Below are 23,457 nucleotides of genomic sequence, written 5' to 3'. Positions count from 1 at the left end.
AATATTGAATAATCAACGTTGCAAATATTTTCAATCGTTAATAATAAAGAATGGACAGTTATTTTCAACGGGAATGCATTTAAAAGGGGAAAGATAAATAGGCACAACTTAGATTAAAAAGTTACTACTCTTTGAGAGTTAGCTGTATAAAAAGATCTTTCGCATACCGAATATTTTGAGAAATGCGATAATTAAAACTATATCTCAAAAGCTATGCAGTTTAATCAGAAATCAAAATATTTAATTTCGTTATATTTTTCAAGGCGCTTAATATATACCACGCTCAAGAAAGCATAAAAGAAAACAATAAAGAAATTATACAGGTATAACCCCCCTCTTCTATTATACTCCTTGAAACAGCCAATTTAAACGGAAAACAAAAAATCTACATCCTCATGGGAAATCCAAAAACAACAACAAAAACCTTGCTACTTTATATTAAACCAAAACATCGAAAGTTGACAGGCATCATTAGAGACTTCCTCCCCTGGTAAAAATACCACAATAGTAAGGAAATGCATGAAGTAAACTTGAAAAATCAGGAATGAGGAAGGCGGATACTTGCCTCTTCCATAAGTGGTGCCTATTTTTTGAGTCAAATATTCTACACGTTTATTTGGGTAGGTTCATCGAACCGCACCGGAAATAATATCATTATTAACGAAGGAGAGGCCGACTTGCTCTGGGAACCTAAATATTCAAAGGTTAGAATGTCCGCATTCGTGTGCTGATCAGAATAAGTGTCTCACTTTCTTTGCTGATTTTTGACAAGCCAATGTATTGTCTCTTCGCGCTGTTATTCGGTAACTGCTGATGAAGTCTACGATTTCGCCATGGTCCTAGAAAAGATCCTCAGCACGGTTGTTTCATCTTGGCCTAGATAAACTTTATATATATGCGTCTTCATCAGTAGCGTAGCTACCCTTTTTCGGGCCTGGAGGCAAAGAACATGTTCGGGCCCCTACTTAATTAATGAAAATTGCAAAAAGAGGAGACAGCCAAAGACGCCGGGCCTCTAAAGGGCCCGGAGGCAATTGCCTTGCCTGCCTACATGGTAGCTACACCACTGGTCTTCCCACTTCATATACACCATCTTTACTTACATCACAATCATTTCAATATTTTTATAAAACTTATCGCTTTTGATAGTATAAACTAGAGCTTTGGTGCTCAATACGTTCTACTTTGATTTCAATATTTGTAGAAGAATAAGAGAAAAATCTCTTATTCTTCTACAAAACTTATTGCTTTATAGCAGGAGAAGTGTCCTACCTCTTTCATATAAACTTCATTCTGTCCTATGGACCGAACTCAATAACATGAATGGGACACTGTGAAGACTGAAATGCAAAAATCGGAGGATTATACCCATACAAATGGCTAGTCCTTGCAATATGTGTAATCAGACCTGGCAGATTTAATTCCCATGAGCTGTGCAATTTGACCTATTGCTAAAAGGTACCTGAGAGTTTATCCTTCTTTCAAACTGGTTTTCTCGTACAACTCGGATGATCTGATTAATTCGGCCGAGTTGAGTCATTTAAGAAAATATTATTTAACTGAGTTTAAGATACAGGAGGTACTGCTAGGTAGACAATCAACGCAATCTCTAACAAATGCAAACATACCTGGTGACGATACAACAAATTCTGGAAAACCTTTAACATGACTTATAATTCGTCAGCAATTATTAAATTATTACTATTGAACCAGTTTGTCTCGGCATGGATTCCAGTAACTTCCTGTAAGGTTCTAGTGGTATACTGGTCCATGCACACTAGACAGCGTGTTCTCTTCATATAGAGCGAAGGGCAGCGATGAGCTGGAGCCGCTTCACGCGAACCGGTTGTTAAAAAAATTTATGCAAACAAATGTTATAGCATGATCTCAAAACCGAATAATCTTAATCTTATAAAATGGTGTACAAAAACTTCAAATGCAAAGGAACGCGAAATTTTAGTAGCTAAAGAGCCGTTCATATAACAGAAAAGTTATAAAGGTCAAAAGTTATGTTGCTAAGCGCGTGCGCTTCTTATTTGTCGCAGGCTGCGATAAGCCTTCAAGTTCGTCCTGACGCGAGACAAACTTTACTTTATTATTTTACAAAATGGAGTCGCCAATATTCTTTAAAATGTTGTTTATTGCATTGCGGTGGCGTATGCAGGTATCATTGGGATCATCAGGAAAATAATAGCCTAACTCAACCAGGGACATAACTGCAATACCCAATACATATTAAGCTTGATGCTTGCCGTTGTTCCCCGATTGTGCTGTGGAAGGTCTGTTGATTCATACAATATTGGCAACTCTTCGCTCTTTTCCAATATCAGTTGTTGGTTTTCGGCCACTGTAAAGTGCAACCATTATCAATCCACTGCAGGACGGAAGCCTCCTCAACAATTCATGCTGAGGGAAATGGGGCATAATCTGCCACGCTGGTCCAGTGCGGGTTGGCAGATCGACCGTATTCAGCAGTCAGGGGCTTGAACCCCGGCTTGGAATATATAGCCAGAGTCATGTTTCGTTGTCACATGACGTGTATCATCTATTTACTGAGACCTTGTGGCCTATCTAATAAAGTTAACAATGAGCGCATAATTTTGACTGTGCATGTGAATTTACAGTACAATATAATGACTCAACCATTTAATGTAATCCGTACAATCTAAAAGCCAAGTTCCATAAAAATATCCAAATATAGTATATCCTTTTTTTGGTAACTCCATCTGCCCAACCAAAATTTGGCCATCAACTAAACATATTATCTTCAGGTAATAATAGCAAATATCTCTAATTATTTAATGCTAATTATTACTATTTCCATAACAATAAAATTCTCTAATAAAAAAAAATTCTTTTCATTTCTGTAGCTTTGATCCAATATCATGTGATGGAAGGAGTGTGGTGCAGCTCAGCAACAGCCCAGAGTTCAAAATTAAGGACACTGGAGGGCAGCACTGTTAAGATTTCGTGCAATGCGTCATCAGCATTTCTAAACGACGCTCGGATACTGGAGGGTGATAAACCTACAGGAAACGGATTTGTACACTTGATTGACAAAGTGCTCGTTCCAAATCGAGGTAAGAGTGGAAATACTACAACGCCAGTGGGTCCAATGTTAGCATACTGTGTGTGTGAGTGGGTTTATGGATTTGTCCACATTTCAGCAAGGCTACTTTAACACCTTGCACTTAATTATTAATAAAAAAATAATAATAATAAATATAAATAAAGAATCCTTGCCTATCTCCATGACAAACTTTCCATCTGCGGACAATAATGGTAATAAAATAGTATTTGTTATCAAATTAAATTAAAAAACAGCAAAACTTTTAGTGCTATGATAAATTTCGATCACTTGTCTTAAGCAGTCCCATAGAGAATTATACTAAATTTAATATTTAATTTACAGTTTATATATTTATTTGTTGCTAAGTAGAACATGCAATTAGTTACTTCCCAGGCAACATTCAATCATAAATATGTATATTAGTTTCAAAATACATTAAAGTATCCATTCATATATACAGATTCGTTCTTAATTCATGTACACATTTAGTTGTATAAGAAAATGATTAGTAAAATACGAAATACATACATATAGCAACTTAAGAAGGGAAAAAAAGTAAATATATATAAAAATAAGTATACAATAAAATTGAGTATAGTACAAATTATTGTAGTATTAATACTGAGTTTTCAATTCGTTATTAAATATACCATTATATGCGGCAACATTAAAAGAAATAAAATCCATTAATCAAATAAAAAATTCGTGTATACTACTGTAGTTAGAATTGTCTTAGAGCACGTTGCGGATATATTATCCTGTTCGATTTGTATGTCACTGTAAACAGGCTCATTTAAACCCGTTTTGTACGTGTACTGTCTAATAAAATGAAATATTATTTCTACACAAATGAATTTTATTATGTTCTAATTCGCCAATGAATTCTCAATTTGCAATTTCATTCTACAACTCAAAATTTGAATTACGAATGTAAATTAACTTGAATTAACTGCAAATTTCGGCTAAAGTACATGAGGCAGTATACGAGTATTTTAACGACAGCATGATTTACCCAATTTGCAAAATAGAAACGAGAGATAGAGAAATGAAGGACACTTCCTTAAAATAATACATTTGTTTCTGATTACAATACTATCGTCACTGCACTAAGCATAAAATAGAAAGGAAGCTTTCAAACTCTCACATATCATATTGTTCGCTTATAATATGATCAGTATTGTCTTCTCTTAAAAAATCAGACTCCCATTAATATGTATTTATCGAGGAAAATTGAACAAATGTAATTATTTACAAATTTAATCTACGCGCTGATGTACCACAGACTATCAATAGCATGGCCTTTCAATTTAAACCACACTATCCTCTCAAGTGTATCGAAACACGCCACTTCTCCAAAGATAGTGAACTGTGCCAGACGGACATATGCAGATTATAAGTAGGTATAAGCAAACACTAGAGATACAGTATTAGTAGCGTCCAATATGAGTCGTAGTAAGGAGCTTACGGTGTTCAAAAGGGAAATGGCTGTTGGTTGCAATGTCAGTAATTTTTCGGTAGATGCTACAGTAGAGAACACTGAAACGTTGTGAAATAAAAAGACTGATGCTAATACAATAGTTAAACAACGGTTCCATTGGTCAAGAAATCTCCAAATGTCAACAAGACAGAAGTCAAAGTCGTTTTCACGGAAGTTACAGCTTTCTTCAAGTCCAATCGTTTAGAGTGATGCACTGTTTGTCATTCGTAGACTCTGGAACAATTTAAAGAGGTCCTACAAAACGAATAATTTCGTTGTACTTGTAAAATGGTCAGATCTGACAGTCGATTCTGTCTGAGTTTGGAGAATTAAAATTGTCAAAGAGACATTTGAATTCTCCAAACCCAGGAGAACGCTGTCGAATTGCAGTCACAACAACGAGGTTCGGAAGAGAAGGAGGGGTCATGGTCGTTTGGACTAGAACCGTTGGTTACAGTGCCAAAAACCCTCAATATGGCGTCCTATAATGACATTTTACATGACTTCGCTTACCTACACTCTGCCAGTTCTATGAAACTAGACTTTTCACGTTGCAGCATGATAATTCTTCATCCCATAAAGTCTGTTTGCACTGGTTTTGGAAAATGAAGTGCCACAGAGTTTAGTCGACCCGCAATCTTTATCTGAATCCTCAGAATATCATTAAGATTTGGGAAGGAGCGGTGCAGCTCATTTCGACTTTTGCGATGACAGCTACTTGAAAAGTGAATGTTGACAAATTCCAGCTGGCAGCTATTCTAAACTGGTAGAAGCATGCTAAGAAGGATCAGTCTTATATGTTATTATTAAAGTCATTATTAAAGTTATTATTAAATTTTATTCAACATTACTGGTATCAAAATACTTTTGAGAGGATAGCGTTTGTCAAAATGATTCTTTGCTAATCCTAATTGCATTATTTGTTTTATTCTGATTTAGTGAAGCCATTGTCAGAAGTTGCCGAAAGTCTTGGTCTCACAAATTTCCTTCAGATAGCTGCCACTGGTGGTCTACTTTCCAGCCTTGGCCGCCATGGATCCTATACTGTTTTTGCTCCTTCAGATGAAGCTTTTGATGGTTAGTACTTAATTCAAATCTATCTCATCACTTAATCGTCCGTATGCGTTGGTTGTAAACAACCAACGCATACGGACGAGTTTACTGGGTCATCACGAAACTGCTATTTTTTCATCTTTCATTGAGGGATCTGAACTAAATATTGATTTTCATAAACTTCTTTAGTTACTTCCCTAATACAGTTTAGAATTTATTCTCCTATTACCATTCACTTACCAAAAAAAAATTTATCTTTATTATTGCTCAACATAGATCTAGTTTCTTCAAACACTCGTATATCAGATTATAATACAGTTTTTTCGGAAAAGGATACTCCTATCTTAAAATTCCCTTTTGCACTTGAATAACATTTTCGAACTTAATAATAAGCACTCTTTCATCTGTCGTGTATGAAGAGGGTTGTGTTATTTATGTTATTTCAAAGGCAATCAAATCATAAGGTATTAGTGCAGGAGTTCTTAAACTTTACGAACCAACCTGCAACCCGCTAAAATCATAAATGAGTTAGTACAACCAACGTGAATAAAACTAATGATGTCAATTGGGTTAGAAAGGCAAGAAATAAATATAATGCATACTCTTAATAATTAAATTTTAACCTATATATCAAATAAAACTGTTTCATTGGAAATAAGCAATCAAATTTAAAACATGAAGAGCAATTTAAAAAAGGTTTTCTCTCAAAGGGCAGCTATTGTCCTTTAAGAGAAAAAAAATCTCGCAGAACCAATTCATAACAGGAAATAACCACCGAGCTTAACACATCTCATTAGCACTACTCTTGTATTGTTCACATGAGAGTTTGACGCCTACCAGTTATTTAGAACACCAGAAAACATGGCATTTATAGTGTCCTAGGAGTGATGACACTGATCGCACGCATTCAGTCAGCTCTGCATATGAAAATATGTATGTCCTAAAATACTACTAGATCATACTATTCGTAGCATCCTTGTGTATATTTATAAAAAAATTACCACTGATTTGACGTATGTGTGTTCACACAGACCATGCCATTGGCCTTAACTGAGAGTTCGAAATTTTGGCAACCATTAGAGTATCATTTTATGGTACAACTTCACGAAGGCCCTTAGCTCAAAAAAAAAAATAATAATAATTATAATAAATAAAAAAAAAAAAAAAAAAGAAATAAAGAAAAAAAAAAAGGTCGTATTAGAATTAACTGAAAACAACATTATCCACCCATTTATTTTATGTCATAAACTGCGTGCGTTCTCTGGTCGGTTTGTCTGTTTCTCCAGGACGAAAAACCCGAGTTTCCAGAACTACAAACCTTGCTATCCTCGCCTGAGGCTAAATCAGCTACAGAGTGAAAAAAGCCCATAAGAGTTCGTATCCATAAGATATGATTTTAACCGGGTCTTTTCCGTCCAGTGTTCAGAGGACGGTGATTATAACCACTGTGCTACCAGCGTGGAGAACAGCCCTTAGCTCATGGAGGCCTCAAGAGACAAATGAAAAGTTACATAAAAAAAATTAATTACATTGCAATGAGAACCGAGCTCGTAATGATAAGCCATATTGCAAACACCATTAATATTTTATTCCTGTCACTGGATGGTGCGACTATATTTCACAGTAACTGTTTTCTTAGCTTCTTCACTATAGTTTCAGTTTTTAATTGAAACTGTAGTGAAGAAGCTATGAAAGCAGTTGCTGCGAAATTAAATTTTGGGTGGCAATATTCACACAATGAAAAGAGAGTTGGCTCGTTTAGAATTTGCACTAAGACCATCAGACGTCAGTATAATTTCGTATTTTGTTGTCGGTTCGGTGATCAGCGCGATGAAAAACCCGACTTTACGCGAAAAAAGACCATCTTAATTAACAACAGATGCAGGATTGTCTGGGACCACTTCGCAACTGCTGCTCATCTTTTGCTCAGCGCCTCGCCGAATCCCTTCCACAGCCATACTTGAAGATGGGGAGAAAACGTTTTTGCATTCTGAGGTGAAGTCTCTCGCGGGACTTGGTTGGCCTGTGCACAGTGGTATCGTCACCGTCCTCGCCACATCGGGTGGAAAAGGACCTGCTTCGAATCCCATCGATGACGCGAGGAACTTTAATGGGCCTTTTTCATTTTGTGGCTGAGTTAGGCGTAGATAGCAAGTTCACCCCCCCCAGAAACTGGGGGTTTTTTTCGTCCAGCAAAACAGACAAATCGACCAGAGAACACATGCAATTTACAGATATATATAAGAAATTATGGGGGGCCCTAATTTAATTTAATAGTTTGAGGTACTTAGTCGGCAGCCGATCTCAGGAGAAGGAAACTGGATTTTTCCAGTGATTTATTCAGAATTTTTCAGCAAAATATGCAAACCGGCCTATGAACACACACACATACGATACGATGACAAATACACAAATATGAGCAACAAGCTTGGGTGCCATTAAAAAAAAAAATAAACTTAATAATAATAGTGAGATAATAAATGAAGTCTAACTTCAATTGGCAGTTTTGACTTCTTGCCCGGTATAGGCCTATAATATTTTTCAGGTGAATGAAATTTCATATGTTTATTATAAGCAATAATTAATAGATTACATCGCAAGTACCCTATTAGCAATAAAACTGTCCATTTGAATGAACCCTCCGTGGCAGCTTGGTCAGCACAATAAACTGTAGTCTGGCACTCTTGTGGAGAGATCCGGGTTTGAGTCCCATCGCAGACTGGAGGAATTCCTCAAATCCTCGTTAATTGAAGTTGTGGTTAAACGATCTCAGGCAGACAGAATAAGATTTTTCTCGTGAATTATTCTGGATTTTCAGCCCGCACGAAATGAAAATCAGCCTGTAAATACATACTTCCATAAGCAAAATGCACATATTCAGATACGAGTGACAAACTCCTATACCATTAAAATAATAATGTAAATTTTACCCTACTTAGTTTACTCTTATTTTATAAATATCATTACAGCAACTGCGTTGATGTGCTGTATTTCTTTCCTCTTACGTTTTCTTCAAATTGTTAATCGTGTTATTAATCACTTTGAAAGTCATCTCAATACGTTGATTTACCACTCGTTTTAGTTTATCATTCAACTCTTTTTCTTCTAATCTGATCTAATCCACGTAACTGTTCCAATATGGAAAGATATGTGGACGAAGTCTCACCAATGACTGCAGGAACTTATTTTTGGGGTTTCCCATCCCAGAAAGAAATAAAGAATTTTTAATCACGACAGATGATGTATAATGAACATGGTCGCCTCCGAGGTAAACAATTAAGATTATTTAAAGTTTATTTACCATTATTAAGGCTATTTTAAGGTCATTAGGACCTCAAAAAATAATAATGGTTGTCTTGGACCAAAACAATTAAGCATTCCTTTTTTTAGCCGGTTTTATTTGAATAAAACAATTTTTACATCAGTTTTTTTATTGGTTTTTCATAGCAAACTCATTCAACTGAAAAAGTAACTGTTTTCTTTCTCTTCTTATAGCATTATCAAATGAAACTTGGACCAATCTGATCACAGAGCCGGCATTGGCACGATCCACTGTAAGTCTCCACATGGTTTTGGGCAAACATATGACACCCAGTTTGATTGATGGACAGAAACTCACAGCTTTAAAAGGTCAGCAGTCGCTGTTGAGGATCAGATTTCATCGAAAGGTACTGTAACTGAAGAAGACTATATGCCAAGTTGTGGGAAATGTAATCCAATACCATAGTCTATTCATTGTTTCTATTTACATTACTGCCCCCTGCTCTAATCATATTTTCTGTCCCAGAATAGAAAGTAGTCTCCTTTCTACAGCCTCAAAAGTTAGCATTAGCATTCTGTATTAGCAGTTCAATCATTCGATATTAATTATAGTTTTCGATATTAATTACAGACAATAATTTCATTTATTCACTTTACGCTAAGAAAAATAATTTAATAAACTAATCATGTACACGTGTAAAGCAAACGTTAATAAAAGAAGACATCGTCTTCGATTATCAGTGAAACTAATTAATTCGTTGTGTGAAACTAGTTCATGAAAGTTCACGTTACGCGTGTTATTTATCATTATATATTTTTTTCTTGTCTTCTGGAAATCCGAGTTTTTCGTCTCTCAATAGAAAAATTAATTGTAGAACACAAGCAATTTACCGACACGACATGCTTACATCTCATGGTCTTATCTACCTTGGCGCAAATTCTAAATAACCCAACTCGCAATCTCGGTGGAGTGTGGGTCCCCAGCTGGAGTTTTTAACACTATCATTGTTCGTGGTAGCACAGTGGTATCGTCACCGTCCTCCCCACACCTGGTGGAAACGGCCCCGGTTCGAATCCCGTCGATGACGCGAGGAACTTTAATGGGCTTTTTTCACTCCGTGGCTGAGTTAGTCGGTCTCAGGCGTAGATAGCAAGGTTTTTCACACAGGAACTGGGTTTTTTTTCGTCCAGCAAAACAGACAAATCAACCAGAGAACACAAGCAATTTACAGACACAAATACGGGTTTATGTAATAAATTACGGGTAACCCAAATATAATAATTAAAAAAAAAAAATTCCCATGTAAGGGAAGAAGGGATGTGCTCCCATTTAGCGAGTCCAACAATAAGCAGTTTGTCTAAGTCAGTGGTTCCCAACCTTTTTCTCTTCTCGAATCCCCCTAAGTAATGTTTTCGCAATAAATCCCTTTCCATGGTTAATTTTTTAAACAAAAAAAAAAAAAAAAAAAAAAACTTTTTGAACGTGCTAAATTTATTAAAAACAAAACACCTGTAACGTATAACTAACAACTTCCTAACAAGAGCTGAACTACGATATTGTCATCAGTTTTTAGTTTAGTACAGAGTAGCATTCAATAATGATTCTTGAAATAATTTTAAACAAAAACATTTGCGTAAAACTAATAAGATTCGAAACCCTCTTGAAGAATACAGCCTAGGAGAAAATACAAAGTATAATTGAAGATTATAGACACTGAGATAGCTTTGTGTTAAGAACACCTATCCGGTACCTGGTTGCTCCAATTTTAGCACGCAGCACAACCTGAATACATTGGAGTATAGACTCGACGAGGTCCTAGAATGTGTCCATAGGTATGGCAAACCATGCTGATCACAGTACACTCATAGCTGCCGTACTGGATTCGAGCGAGGCCATGAAGAAGCCTAGAGACAATTGACATCAGATGCTGCTGACGTCATACAGTTTAGCGTTAGAACTAATTCCAAGTTATTGTTTGTGTTTGGGTCGCATGTTTAGTTTGCTTATGATTATTTTTTGGGTAGTAAATGGATGGCCAGTGCTCAAAACAGAAGGAACTGGAAAGGTGCTGGAGAGGCCTTCATCCTGCAGTGGATTGAAAATGGCTGATGATGATGATTATTATTATTTGTAGTCATAGTTACGGAATGTTCTTTTTTAACCGAAATGACCAGCGCCCGAAAACATCCATTGAAGTGTTTTAAGTATTCTATTCTAGTATTCTACTGATATATATAGTTGTTCTATTATTCGGCCTCTGTTTCCAAGAGCAGCACGGCAGTGCATAAAATATTTTTACTTGCAAAATTCATGCATAGTAGTGTTCTACCTTTTATACTTCTTACATCATGTTACCTGCGTGTAGAATATTGCTTTTCGACTTTTCTATTATGAATCAGGGAACGCAATATTGAATATAGAGAAATCCATTTGTAGATAATTCTAATAACCAATGTAAACTAGGGTCATATGAATAATTAATACACTCAACGTTAAGATTCGAAAGAAGATGTACAAATACCATTTTTTTTTTTAAACGCCCAAAGAAAGTTTTTGGTTCGGTTAACAAGGCTTTTAGATTGATAAAAATATTTAAAGCAAGACGGGGGGGAGACGAAGGGGATGAATTAACTAAATGTGTATTATCAGTGAAACCACAAGCAAAGTCTCAAATTAATATTTAGAGTGGCTATTAATGAGTTTGTCTAGCAACAGATTTTTTTTTTTTTTTTTTTTTGTAAATATTTTATTTTGGTTGGTAAATAAAATTGTTGTTTTAAATAAATGTGAAGTTCTTTGGAAACGTATATTTGAGAAAAAAAATTGTTCCAACAGACAAGCCGCACCTTAGAACCCAAGAGCATTTTTTGAAGCAATGAAGTTAGGTGGAATAGTAGTTCTCAGTGCTCAATGAGAGGACAGCTGTTAACCAGAAGAGTTAGTAGCATCCGCATCAGAACTTAAGTAGGTTATAAAAAGAATTATACGGGGTGTCTCAAAAATACACGGCATAACTTCAGGAATGAGTTCCTCATATGTAGACAATAAAAATATTTTATATCAACATAGTTCCGGAAATGCTTTGTTTCCGAGTTTTGAAGGTCTGTCTATGACACTTAACTGTTCACATCACCTTATAGTAATTGTTCAAAATGTCCACCTTCTGCCTGAATACAGGCCTCACATCGACGTCTCATGGACTCGCGAAGACGATGCCAAATTCCTGGCATGTTTCGTATTGTCTCACAACCTGCCACAATTCGATTGCGGAGAGTTTCCACATCAACTACCGGAGTCGAATACACCAATGACTTTAAATGGCCCCACGTAAATCTAGTGGGTTTAAATCAAGAGAGCGTGGAGGCCAGGCAGTTGGTCCACCTCTACCTATCCACCGACCAGGAAACCTTCGATTTAGCTAATTGCGGGCTAGGTGGCTGAAATGTGCGGGAGAGCCATCGTGCATGAAGTGTGCTTGTTGACGAATGATCAGTGGCGTGTCGTCCAAGAAATCAGGCATGTTGTTTTCCAGAAAGTGTGTATGCCTGCCCCGTGAGTTTGTTTGGAAGTATGTGGGGCCCAAATAACTTATCACCAAAAACACACGCCCAGATGTTGAGGCTGAACCGCTGTTGGTGATGTGATGGAAGAATTGCATGTGGGTTTTCCTCAGCCCAAATATGCTGATTATGAAAGTTTTGGATTCCGTCTCGTGTGAACTGCGCTTCATCTGTGAATATCACTAAGGCAGGAAAGTGAGGAGTTGTACCACACTGCTGCAAAACCAATGACAGAACATTACTCGCGCAGGGTAATCTGCTGGTGACAAGACCTGTACCCGTTGCAGATGGTAAGGATACAGTTGATATTCTCGCAACACTCTTCAAATAGTCGAACGTTGAACAGCCAGTTGCATTGCTATTCTGAGTGTGCTGATTCCAGGAGTAGCATGCACAGCATCCAAAATCTCCTCCTCTACTTCAGGAGTCGTAGATCTTGGTCGTCCTCTGTCGGCAGCATGAGGTGTAAAGGTCCCATGTTCACAAAGGCGGCGATGGATACCATCACGCGTTTTCCTGTCTGGACATCTTCATTCTGGGAATCTTTCGTGGTACAAACGACAAGCCTCCAGAGCATTGCCTTCTGCCAAACCGTACATAAAGTGCATATCCGCTTGCTCCTGATGTGAATACATGGTCGGAATGGAAAACCACCAGATTCTGTCAGTACCTTATGATGAAGGAAATCTCCTGCGGGAGATAAGACATTCCGGTTAATAACTCGGGAACCAAGCATTTCCGGAACTAAGTTGATATAAAATGTTTTTATTGTCTACATATGAGGAACTCATTCCTGAAGTTATGCCGTGTATTTTTGAGACACCCCGTATATGCTGTGATTGGCAACAGCAGAATAGCAATCCCAATTAATGAGCCGGCCAAGATTTATCTGCGAATTAGCATAAATTATATTTAAAATAGATATCCAAATAGAACAATTTTGTATAAATAATTATTAGATATTACTATCTAATTGTATTATCGTCAAGTAGAAGTTGTAAAAGGTTCATAATTCAGCTGATGAGCTACCCACACTAATTAACTGAATAAACTTATTCTAACTGAAATTCTAAATAGTAACCAAATAAAATTTATTTCATTATGCATCAAAGGAATCGTAAACGTCGCGATGTACAGCCAGTGGAGGGGTAAATGAAAATGAGAGTATGATTGAACAAAGTAGGGATTAGAAATAGTGCAGAGAGTTGCAACCAAGGGACAATTAAAGGCGAAGCTGGTGAAATGAAATCATTGAAAAGTTCATAACAAATAAGACTGATTAAGGTTCGGTAAGTTTAAATGATAAAGGTGATATAACCATAGCTGAATTTAAATTTGAGGGGCAGGTGATAAGTACAGACAGACTACAATTGCAAGATATGCTATTACACTGGGCGAATTGGCTGGGAAACTAAGAATTATTTGCAAAGAAAAACGATGTTTTAACTAGGGTGGATAAATTAGCTTGGTATATTGGAACAAATGAACAAAAGTCAACCGAAATTTAGCTGAGAATTAATTAACTCCTCTGTATATTATTAAATTAACAAGGGAACATCAAGAAGAATTTCTAAGCGCAAGGTGTCAAAGAAATTTGTTACTGATATCGAATATGTAGAATTATTGTATGGTGAGATTTTAGGATGTGAAGGTCACGAAGCATTGGAAAACTTTAAAATTAAGATTATGATTCTCGAAAACTTTGCACAAGATGTTTATTAATGTTTTGACAGAGTGTTCTTTTTGGCGACGAAATGACTGCAGAGGATTATCAGTCTGATGTCTAACATAGTAGAAAAATAATAATCGTTATCGGGATTCTGCAGAGTAGGGATGTCCACGCTTCGTAAACCTGAGAGTCACTGCAGATAATCTTCAAAGACTTGAGAGCCGCACAAAATAATCTCCAAAGTTAAGAGCCGCATTTTTTTAATCGATAAAGTATACGAATAAAATGAAAATATACTTTTAGATCCGTTCATTTCAAAATTACTATTAGCCTAATAGTTTCATTTCGTTTTAATTGTATTTATCATATTCAGTATAAAGTAAAGGCAACATACGAGAAATTATGAAAAAAATTCATAATAAGAATAATGGTGGCATAGTAGGTTTCTCAGTTCTCCTATCAAAACTAATTTTGCATTTAAATAGAGGTAAAGTGGGCAAATAGTGACCAACAAGCAGGCGCCGAGTGTTTGTTTAATTACAAATAATCCAAGGGGGAACCATATTCGTACGATTCGACCTTATTTCAGACTGCAAAATTTCTAAGCTCTGTCGTGAGTATAGGTATAAATATTGTGTGATTTTAGTATATTTAAGCCTGTAGCACTGTGGAATGCGTACACAAATTTCTTTCAAAAAATTCCAATGGGATTAAAATCATTTGGTTCAGTTGCTATGCGCAAACCTTCGCGGTAGTACAATGGCTACGACTTCTGTTCTTTCACACTTTGTTGTAGTAGTAGTAGGTAGGGTTTTAGGAGCTCTGATTTGCTGTCCCTCCTCAAAACAAAGTTTATATTTCAGCTGATGCAAGCAGGGCCATGAGGTACCAGTAAATTGCGTATGTTTTATGGTCGGTTTGACTGAGAAATGAAAAAACCTAATTTTACAAGGAAAAAAAATAGCCATGCAACCCATAACTGATTAACTGAGCTGCTCTGCGAATAAAAAATACATAAAAGATCCTCCAATCGAGATGAGATTCGAACCCAGCCTTTTTTTCCCCCTACACTTGATGGAAGAACGAATAAGACCACTGTATCACCGCAAGTGCCGTGCAAACAGGTAAAAATGATCACAGAACACAGAATACTTGGAGTTTAAAAACGCTGTTATGTTTATGGACCTGTAGCCGCCACATGGCTTTAACTACCTTGGTGCTTACTTATTGTAAACATCCCAATCCAGATGTTCGCGAGGATTCATTTAATTTCCTGAGGAATAAATTTTTTAAGCCCATATTTCTTTCTGTGCCGCACTTAAAGTTTCGAAAAGTCACATGTGCTCGCGAAAGAAAAAAAAATCCCCTCCTATCGAAAAATTAAAAATTTTAATTAAAAATTTTAATTTTTAAAATCAACAAGTGGAAAGAAATTTCCATTCACGTAAAGAAATCAGGATTTGCAGTATTTTATAAATAAATATATAAACAAAATATTTTGGCGAGCCTATAAATAACCACACCGAAATATTGTGACTAAGGAAAAAGAGACTTTATAATAGTCTCCTTATGGTTAGCGTAATATTCAGTTGTTTTTAATATCTCCTTTATTAAAAACATTATAAATAGAATTTATCAGGATTCTTTCCATAAAGATTTTTTAATTGTTCTTTCATTTTAGAGAATGACAGTGGAAACATCTGTGGTAACTTCATCAGACCACGAAGCAAGAAATGGAGTCCTGCATGAAATCGATAGGGTTATTCTTCCCGCTGCTGAAACTGTAGCTGAGCTCTTGGAGTCTGAAGGAAATTTTAGGTACGTAGTTTCTTATTGAACCTCAAGAGGAGAAGGAATATCATTAAAATGAATCGTAAAAGGTGAGCGAAAAAAAAACAGGGAGGGGAGGCAAGGTCATGATTTCCAGACATAGTTTGTAGAAGTCTCTCTAAAATTACTTTTTTTTTACCAAGGTAATTCGCACATTGAGGGTAACTTATTTATAGTTAAAATTTTGCCAATTGAATAAATGTGTTTCATTTTATTAATTAAACATCTGGAAACAGTATTTCTGTTCAATATTAAAATTTTCTATTGGGTGCGACTTTATAAAGATGGTTTTACTCTTACAAGACTGTTTTGAAATCAAAGAGCGCATGATAATTGCTTTTTAGAACCTGTATCATATAATAAACTGTATCATATAATTATTTTTAGAACCTGTATCATATAATATCAAATAGCTGACCAACGAACATGCACAATTTCTGGACACAATACACTTGGGTGCATGAGGTTATATTCGGGTAAACCGAATAAGATAGTTTTATTGTTTTTTCCTTTTTTTTAGCCAGTGACAAGTGGTGTCACGAAGGACACCACTTGTCACTCGCAAGATACACGAAAGAAATTTCACATCATAAGCACAAGTTTCATTCAAACAGAATTCCGAATGTCAATAAACACTTTTCCACCCCATTAAATAGAGCATAACAGTAAACTCCAGTATTTGGTACCACTTGTCGCCGCGTCGTGGGCGAAGAACGAAGTGATTGTATAGTCGAATTCTGTGATTGGGTGATTACTGTGAATGCGTAATTTTTCTCTGATTGTTTGATTGGATGTAAATTCCCTTCTAATTTTTTGGAGGGAAATGCGGAATTATCATTTGCACGTGTGTTATTCTTGTTTAGTCATCGCCATTGTGCTGGTACTGTTGGATATAGGTGTTATCTTTGAAATTGATGAGAGTAAGTTTGGTACAAGGAAGTACAATAGAGGTCGAAGAGTGAATGGGCAGTGGGTAATTTGTAGGGTTGAATGAGCTACTTCACGGTGTTTTTTCAGGTTATTGAAAATCGGAGTAAAGAAGTCCTCCTAGACATCGTTAAGATTTCCATTTTACCCGATACTACTATAGTATCAGATTGCTGGAAGTCTTACGATTGTCTGGGTGACGAAAGGTTTCAGGACATAGCTGTTAACCACTCGCTTCACTTCAGCGATCCTGAAACTGGTGCAAACGCGAATAGTAAGAGGGTTCGTGGAGTGCTATTGTATGGCAACTGCCATCAAGAAAAATCGACGGTCAGTTCGACCCCTACCTCGCACAGTTTACGTGGTGGCATAGGCATTCTGGCAGCAGTGATATGACGATAACTTTCATCAGTGGAATTTGTGAATTATACCGGCTGGCATGCCAGGATTGATGAGATGAGTTTTCTTTGTATTCAAGTAGTCATTTTTGTTTAGTGAAAAAAAAAAAAAAGGTTATGTTTTTTCCCGACTTCGGGAAGGATTCAAGCAAAAAACCTGTCGTTGGCCAGGACTCATGAGGTGAGTTTTCCTTGTATTGAAGTTATTTTTGTTCAGTGAAAAAAGGTTATGTTTTTACGAAACTTCGAGAGGGATTCAAGCAAAAAGTGCACTTTTGCATTTATATTCACCTTTTTCAATTCCGTATTGCTTTTTTTGTTTTTCTTTAAATAAAGACATCACACGGGAAAGTCACGTGACATCACAATACGTTGCAGCATAAATATGCTGCAACGTATTGTGATGTCACGTGACTTTCCCGTGTCACATGCGGGCGAGGAGGACAGGAGGAAGGGAAGCAGTGACTGGCACATGCCAACTGCCTTCGTCCTATCTTTTCGTCGAACTAGGGAGGTGTACCCAAAATCTGGTGTTTTACCAAAATTGCAATCAGTCTTACTGTTAAATATTTCAAAAACGGTTACGTTACTGATCTTTAAAGAAAACTGAATACACTTCTTACTCAGGTTGTGCCATTTAACGTAACTGCAACAGTGTTTGAGTTTAAAACACTGATCGCATTAACTAATTGCAATATATGTTATGAGAATAACCCCTTCATTATACGAAGAGCTAATCACAAATTGTGTAACTTCTCAACATCAGTTTTGAAATAATAATAACGATAATTATTAGTACGTAACGAAATGTTCCAATTCAAGTGACATTATTTATTTTATTACGATGAAATAACCCTATGAGCTCACACCTTGTGAGTTGTGAAAGGGCGGTTCTAAGAGTGAAGTGGGAAATTACCGGCTATTTAGGCCAACTTCAGTAGCAGGGAAAATCACGGAGATTATGTATGATCAAGGGTGAATTCACATAGATAGAAATGGAATTCTGAATTATACTCAGCATGGTTTTGTAAAGAGAAAATCATGCTTAACTAATCTGGTTAGCAATTTTGACAGGGTCACTCACGAGCTGGATTTAGGGAATAATTTCGACGTTGTTGATTTGGATTTCAGCAAAGCATTTGACTCAGTCCCACATGAGCGGTTACTTTATAAGCTGGAACAGGTTGGAATCACAGGGAAAATCCTTAGATGGATAGCAGGGTTGCTTCAGGGCAGGACGCAGAGGGTTATGATAAATGGTTATTCCTCAGATTTGGTTGATGTAAGAAGTGGAGTTCCCCAAGGATCAGTATTAGGACCATTGTTGTTTATGATTTTCATAAATGACATGGATGAAGGGACAGAGGGCGTGATGTCTAAATTTGCAGATGATGTAAAGATTGGTAGAGTAGTTAATGATTTCTGCCAAGCAGAGCTTCTTCAGAATGACCTAGATAGACTTCAGAGATGGTCCGAAAAATAGCAGCTATGCTTTAATCCGGCACAGTGTAAGGTATTGAACTGGCGAACAGTAACCCCAAAATAACTTATACACTTGGCAGAGTTGAACTAAAGCCGGTAGTGGAGGAAAGGGACTTGGATATTACGATACGGTCAGATATGTAGTTCTCCCAGCATTGTAGACTGGTTGCAAGAAGGGCCCATGGTGTCCTATCGATGATTTATCGAACAATCGCTAGTAGAGATAAAAGGTAAAAAAAAAGGTAAACTGGCCATTATCAACCCATTGCAGGATGGAAGCCTCCTCAACAATTCATGCTGAGGGAAGTAGTAGAGATAAGGACGTCATAGTCCCATTATATAAGGATATTGTTAGACCACACTTGGAATACTGTGTTCAAGTATGGAGACTGCACCTAAAGAAAGACATTGTTCTTCTTGAAGTGTCCAAAGACAGGTAACTCGCCTGGTGAGATCGGCAAAAGAGCGTCCATATGAGGAAAGACTTCGAATTGTGGGTTGCAGAGCTTGGAAACTAGGCACTTTAGAGGAGACTGGGTTGAGGTGTTTAAGACTCTGAGAGGCATAAGCAAAATGGATAAGGACGAAATTTTCACGGTTATAAATGATTCTAGAACTAGGGGCCCATAATTTCAAGTTACGGGGGGAGTTGTTTAGACTGGACTGCAGGAAATTTTATTTTAGCCGGCGAGTTATAAATTACTCGAATAAGTTACCTGCATGGGTAGTAGAGGCTGACAGTGTGAGGAAATTCAAAGGTCAGCTGGATAATTACCTCAGGGAGGAGGGAAATGCATAAGCTGTCCATTTCCTTTTCTCTTATTAATTTTTATTATTTTAATTTTCTTGTTATTATTAATTTGTTTTTATTCTTATTATTTTATGTATTTTTTGTTTTTTTATTTTATTATTATTTTTTTAATGTATTTATTTAATTTTTTGGCTGGTGCAGCATAAGCCATAGACTGCATAAGCAGCTGAGCCCGAAATGTTATTATTATCCTAAAGTAGACGTTTATAGATTATAAGTGAATCAAGTGGGCTGTTTGCTTAAAGATGGAATTTGTTAATTGATTATCGGTGTAAACAATCACTAGTTCTCGGTTTCAAAAGTTGTATTAAAAAGAAAAAGTTGAGCTAATAAATACCTTTTTTTTTTTTTTTTTTCCGCTTTTAGTATAATCATAATGTAGGCCTTCCAATGAAATGTAAACTGTGCCCGTTCCAGAACTACCAATATACGGATCTACCGCTAGAAACACTAACAACACTCTTTGCTAATGTCAAGAAATTAGCATACAGTACTCGTATAATCCTATCGGTACAAGCTCGAGTTGCTAAGACAATCTAAAGGTTAAGATAATATCTGAAACGTAATTGCAACAGTGTTTGAGTTTAAAACACTGATTGCATTAACTTATTGCAATTTATGTTATGAGATAACCCCTTTATTATACGAAGAGCTATTCATTCACAAATTACGTAACTTCTCAACAACAGTTTTGAAATAATTATTATTATTATTACGTAACGAAATACTCCAATTCAAGTGACATTATTTATTTTATTACGATGAAATAACCCTAGGGGCTCACATCTGGTGAGTATGGGCTTGGCACACCCAGGGTCCTGAGCTGGATATCATCATTCCTCTCTCTCTCGGGGTAACTCAGAAATATTTTTTGGCTGGTGCAGCATGTTACAAGGCCTGACGTAGCCCAGTGGTCAGGATCACGAGTGCAATAGCACATGCTCTTTGAGTGGACCGAGATTCAAGCCCGTGACTGCTAAATACGATTAAGTCGTGCCGGAGTATAAACAAGAACGTTTTTAATAACACATCGTAACATTTATTACACCCCCTCCGTCGTTGCATTACTCAAGTTGTGAATGGCCCCTTACTGATATAAGAAGCTGGCAAACGAAGAATAATGTATTTCTTTTTTTTTATTTTACTATTTTATTAAATAATTGCACATAGAAATAATTATCATAAACCAGCATAAATAACTGCTCTGTTTATTTTGCTTTACAGAAAAATCTTAAAAATGAACTAAATAATATTTATTTGAATAAATTTACTCAAACCTACCTTCCTGAACTCACCTTGATAAGTTTGTTTCCCCTTTTTTTCATAGCATTTCTATTTCCTTTGCATGCCATGTATGCCTACATGCACTTACACCATATAAAAGATAAGGCGAGAATAACGCACTACCGAAAGCAAGTCATAATGAGGAAATTAACGAGAAACAGGATGCCTCTATTCCTTTTATTAAACAGGAGGTCACTACCAAGGCTTTCAAAAGGAGCCCGTTTGAAGAAAGCAATAGCTTCCTGCAATCTGTGAGGCACTAGAATCTTTCATAGTGGCCTTTTGTCGAGTCGGAGTGGTTTTATACAGTGCGCTAACAGCTGTAGAATATATTATTCTAATATAACTGATCTCTTCTCAGTAGCTTTTTATTCTGAACCAATCGTATACGAGTAGGGGCTAATAATATCATTACAGGCGCCTCTTCACAGACGCCATGACAAACGTCAATTTTAACTTGTTGGTCATCCCATGCAGTGACCAACTCCCATGATTATATATGCATCGTACAATTCATGTTTTTTTCATATGAAGTATGTATAGTTTATGAATCATGATGACTCGTGATATTTTAGTGTATCATAAGAAGCATGTACACTGAAATTTCAGAACTTATTTAAAACAAAACAGTTAATTCCATTATAACATAATTAACTAAATTCCGAAATATATCGTCTAGAATACTCGATGCAATAATTGCCCGATAATAATACATTTATTGAATGACATCACTTACGACGAAAATAACTTGAATATTTGCATAGCGTTCCATACAAAGCTCATTCTATTATTTTTACGACAATACATTACTGTTATTGATTTTTGTGATTCGCTATGTTCCCGTAAGAGGAAACAAGTACTTTTACTACGAATTATATTTAAAATTTTGTTAGCATATTGTGAGATCATCTATACTTCTCGACAGCATCGTGAGTCAACTTAGCTTCTATGGGAGAGGTGGAGTTCAGCTTTGTTGCTACGTAAGACAGTATAGTTAAAAGAGCTTTTGTATATGTTGAGGTGATTTGGAATAAACAATACCACATTCATAAATATTTGATCGGGTAAAACCTTATATATACCAAATCATACGAAAAGTTTTTGTATACAGCATGAGTAAAAATTATAGAAATGATCGATGCTAATTTTTAACATGGTGACTAGCTAACAAAGTTCTTTGAATCGCAGTGTGTTCAAAGTTTTCACTAAAGGTGCTAAATTATCGCATCAATCGAAAGAAATTATCAGTAACGTTTATTTAAAACTTAGTGTCGATAATCCCACTGATTCTGTTCGTACACCATGCGATTTTTAATCTTGACGTTAAAATATAGATAAGTAGATTGCAGTATGAATGGAGAAATGCTGACTACATCAGATGTAGTAACGATGGAAAAAATGAAATAGGTACTTGTGAAATAAAATGAAATTAAATAAAACTAATAAATATAGTACTTAATGCTATAGATCCAATGATTTTAACTTCGTCATCAAGGGTCAGCAGCCAAAACCAAAGGAAATACAGGAAGAAGCACGGCCTCTGTTTCTGATATGAAATATACGTAGCAAGAGGTAAAAAAGTAGGCTGGTGTATGTGTATTTCATAGCCGACCCGACAGAGACCAAAACGGAAAGGAATAAAAACCAGATCAAATCTAAAATAAAAGTAAAAATTAAGATAAGATTAAATAAAATTAAATTAAATTAAAATAGCAAGCAACACGAGAGGATTTGAAACAAAAGTAATGTAAAATGAAGATGAAAGGATATTGAGAAAGGAGAATTTCTCCATTTATACTCTAATCTACTTATCTATATTCCATTATATTCGTTGAGTATTTCTGCTATTACTAGCAGTGCCTTGTCCATAAACCATCCCAATTTTTTAATTATCATTGTTTTCAAGCCGTTACTATTCATTACAACCACTTGTTATATATATAAATATATATATACTGTATTTATTCGAAAAATCCGATCAAAGAGGTCTGAACTGTCTTCTACCCTTCGCCGCGGAAATAGTCTAACGTGCACATTAATACATTTTGGAACTAGGTAGATAGGATGCTTCCGTAGACCCAACTGACTCAGAATGCTGTCGGGAAGTACCTATTCCTACATACCTATAGGCGTAGCATACGCTTCCTGATCAGACCGGGGTTCGAGCCCGTCACCACCAAATACGGAGGATGCGGAAAGGTCAGGGAATGACCACCGCATATTCCCGGAGCAATATGGCCTTAGTTGCTAATGCTCCTAAAAACCAAATAACAACAATAACATACCAACATACCTATAGGCACTAAGGTATACCTAGTGTATAGGTACTTCGCAACAGAAACGTATAAAAATCCATGCCTATGTACCTATAGGTATAGGTTTTAATACCTATTTTAGAAACTTGAACGAGGCGAGAGACCTCTAGTTTCAAAATTTAGCTCAAATTAGTTTATAACCGTTGTAAAATGAAGGCGAAGTAAATAATAATAATAAATAAATTAGTTAATAACAAATAAAAATAAAATTAATTAATAAAAGATGTAAACTGTCGAATTTTTTGTGGCCGACAAAGACTGGAGACCAAGAATTTGTAGTCTTACTTCTGCTGAAAATATCTAAAGGGTTTATGAGGAA

General features: G+C 36.2%; 1 protein-coding gene across 1 annotated transcript in view; it reads left to right on the top strand.

Annotated features, from left to right (window-relative positions):
- Window positions 1–23,457, top strand: part of LOC150085512 (transforming growth factor-beta-induced protein ig-h3-like) — a 71,204-nt gene that overhangs the window by 35,816 nt on the left and 11,931 nt on the right. The window contains exons 7-10 of the mRNA XM_090374085.1: window positions 2,871–3,080; window positions 5,487–5,624; window positions 9,096–9,268; window positions 15,773–15,909. Coding sequence (XP_090230211.1) covers window positions 2,871–3,080; window positions 5,487–5,624; window positions 9,096–9,268; window positions 15,773–15,909 — 658 coding nt within the window. The remainder of the gene's footprint in view (window positions 1–2,870; window positions 3,081–5,486; window positions 5,625–9,095; window positions 9,269–15,772; window positions 15,910–23,457) is intronic.

This window comes from Mastigoproctus giganteus, chromosome 5 (assembly GCF_048544385.1).
Source record: "Mastigoproctus giganteus isolate SK-2022 chromosome 5, ASM4854438v1, whole genome shotgun sequence".
NCBI lineage: Eukaryota > Metazoa > Arthropoda > Arachnida > Uropygi > Thelyphonidae > Mastigoproctus > Mastigoproctus giganteus.
Note: the sequence above shows the minus strand (reverse complement) of the source record. Positions and strands in the feature narration are given on the sequence as shown.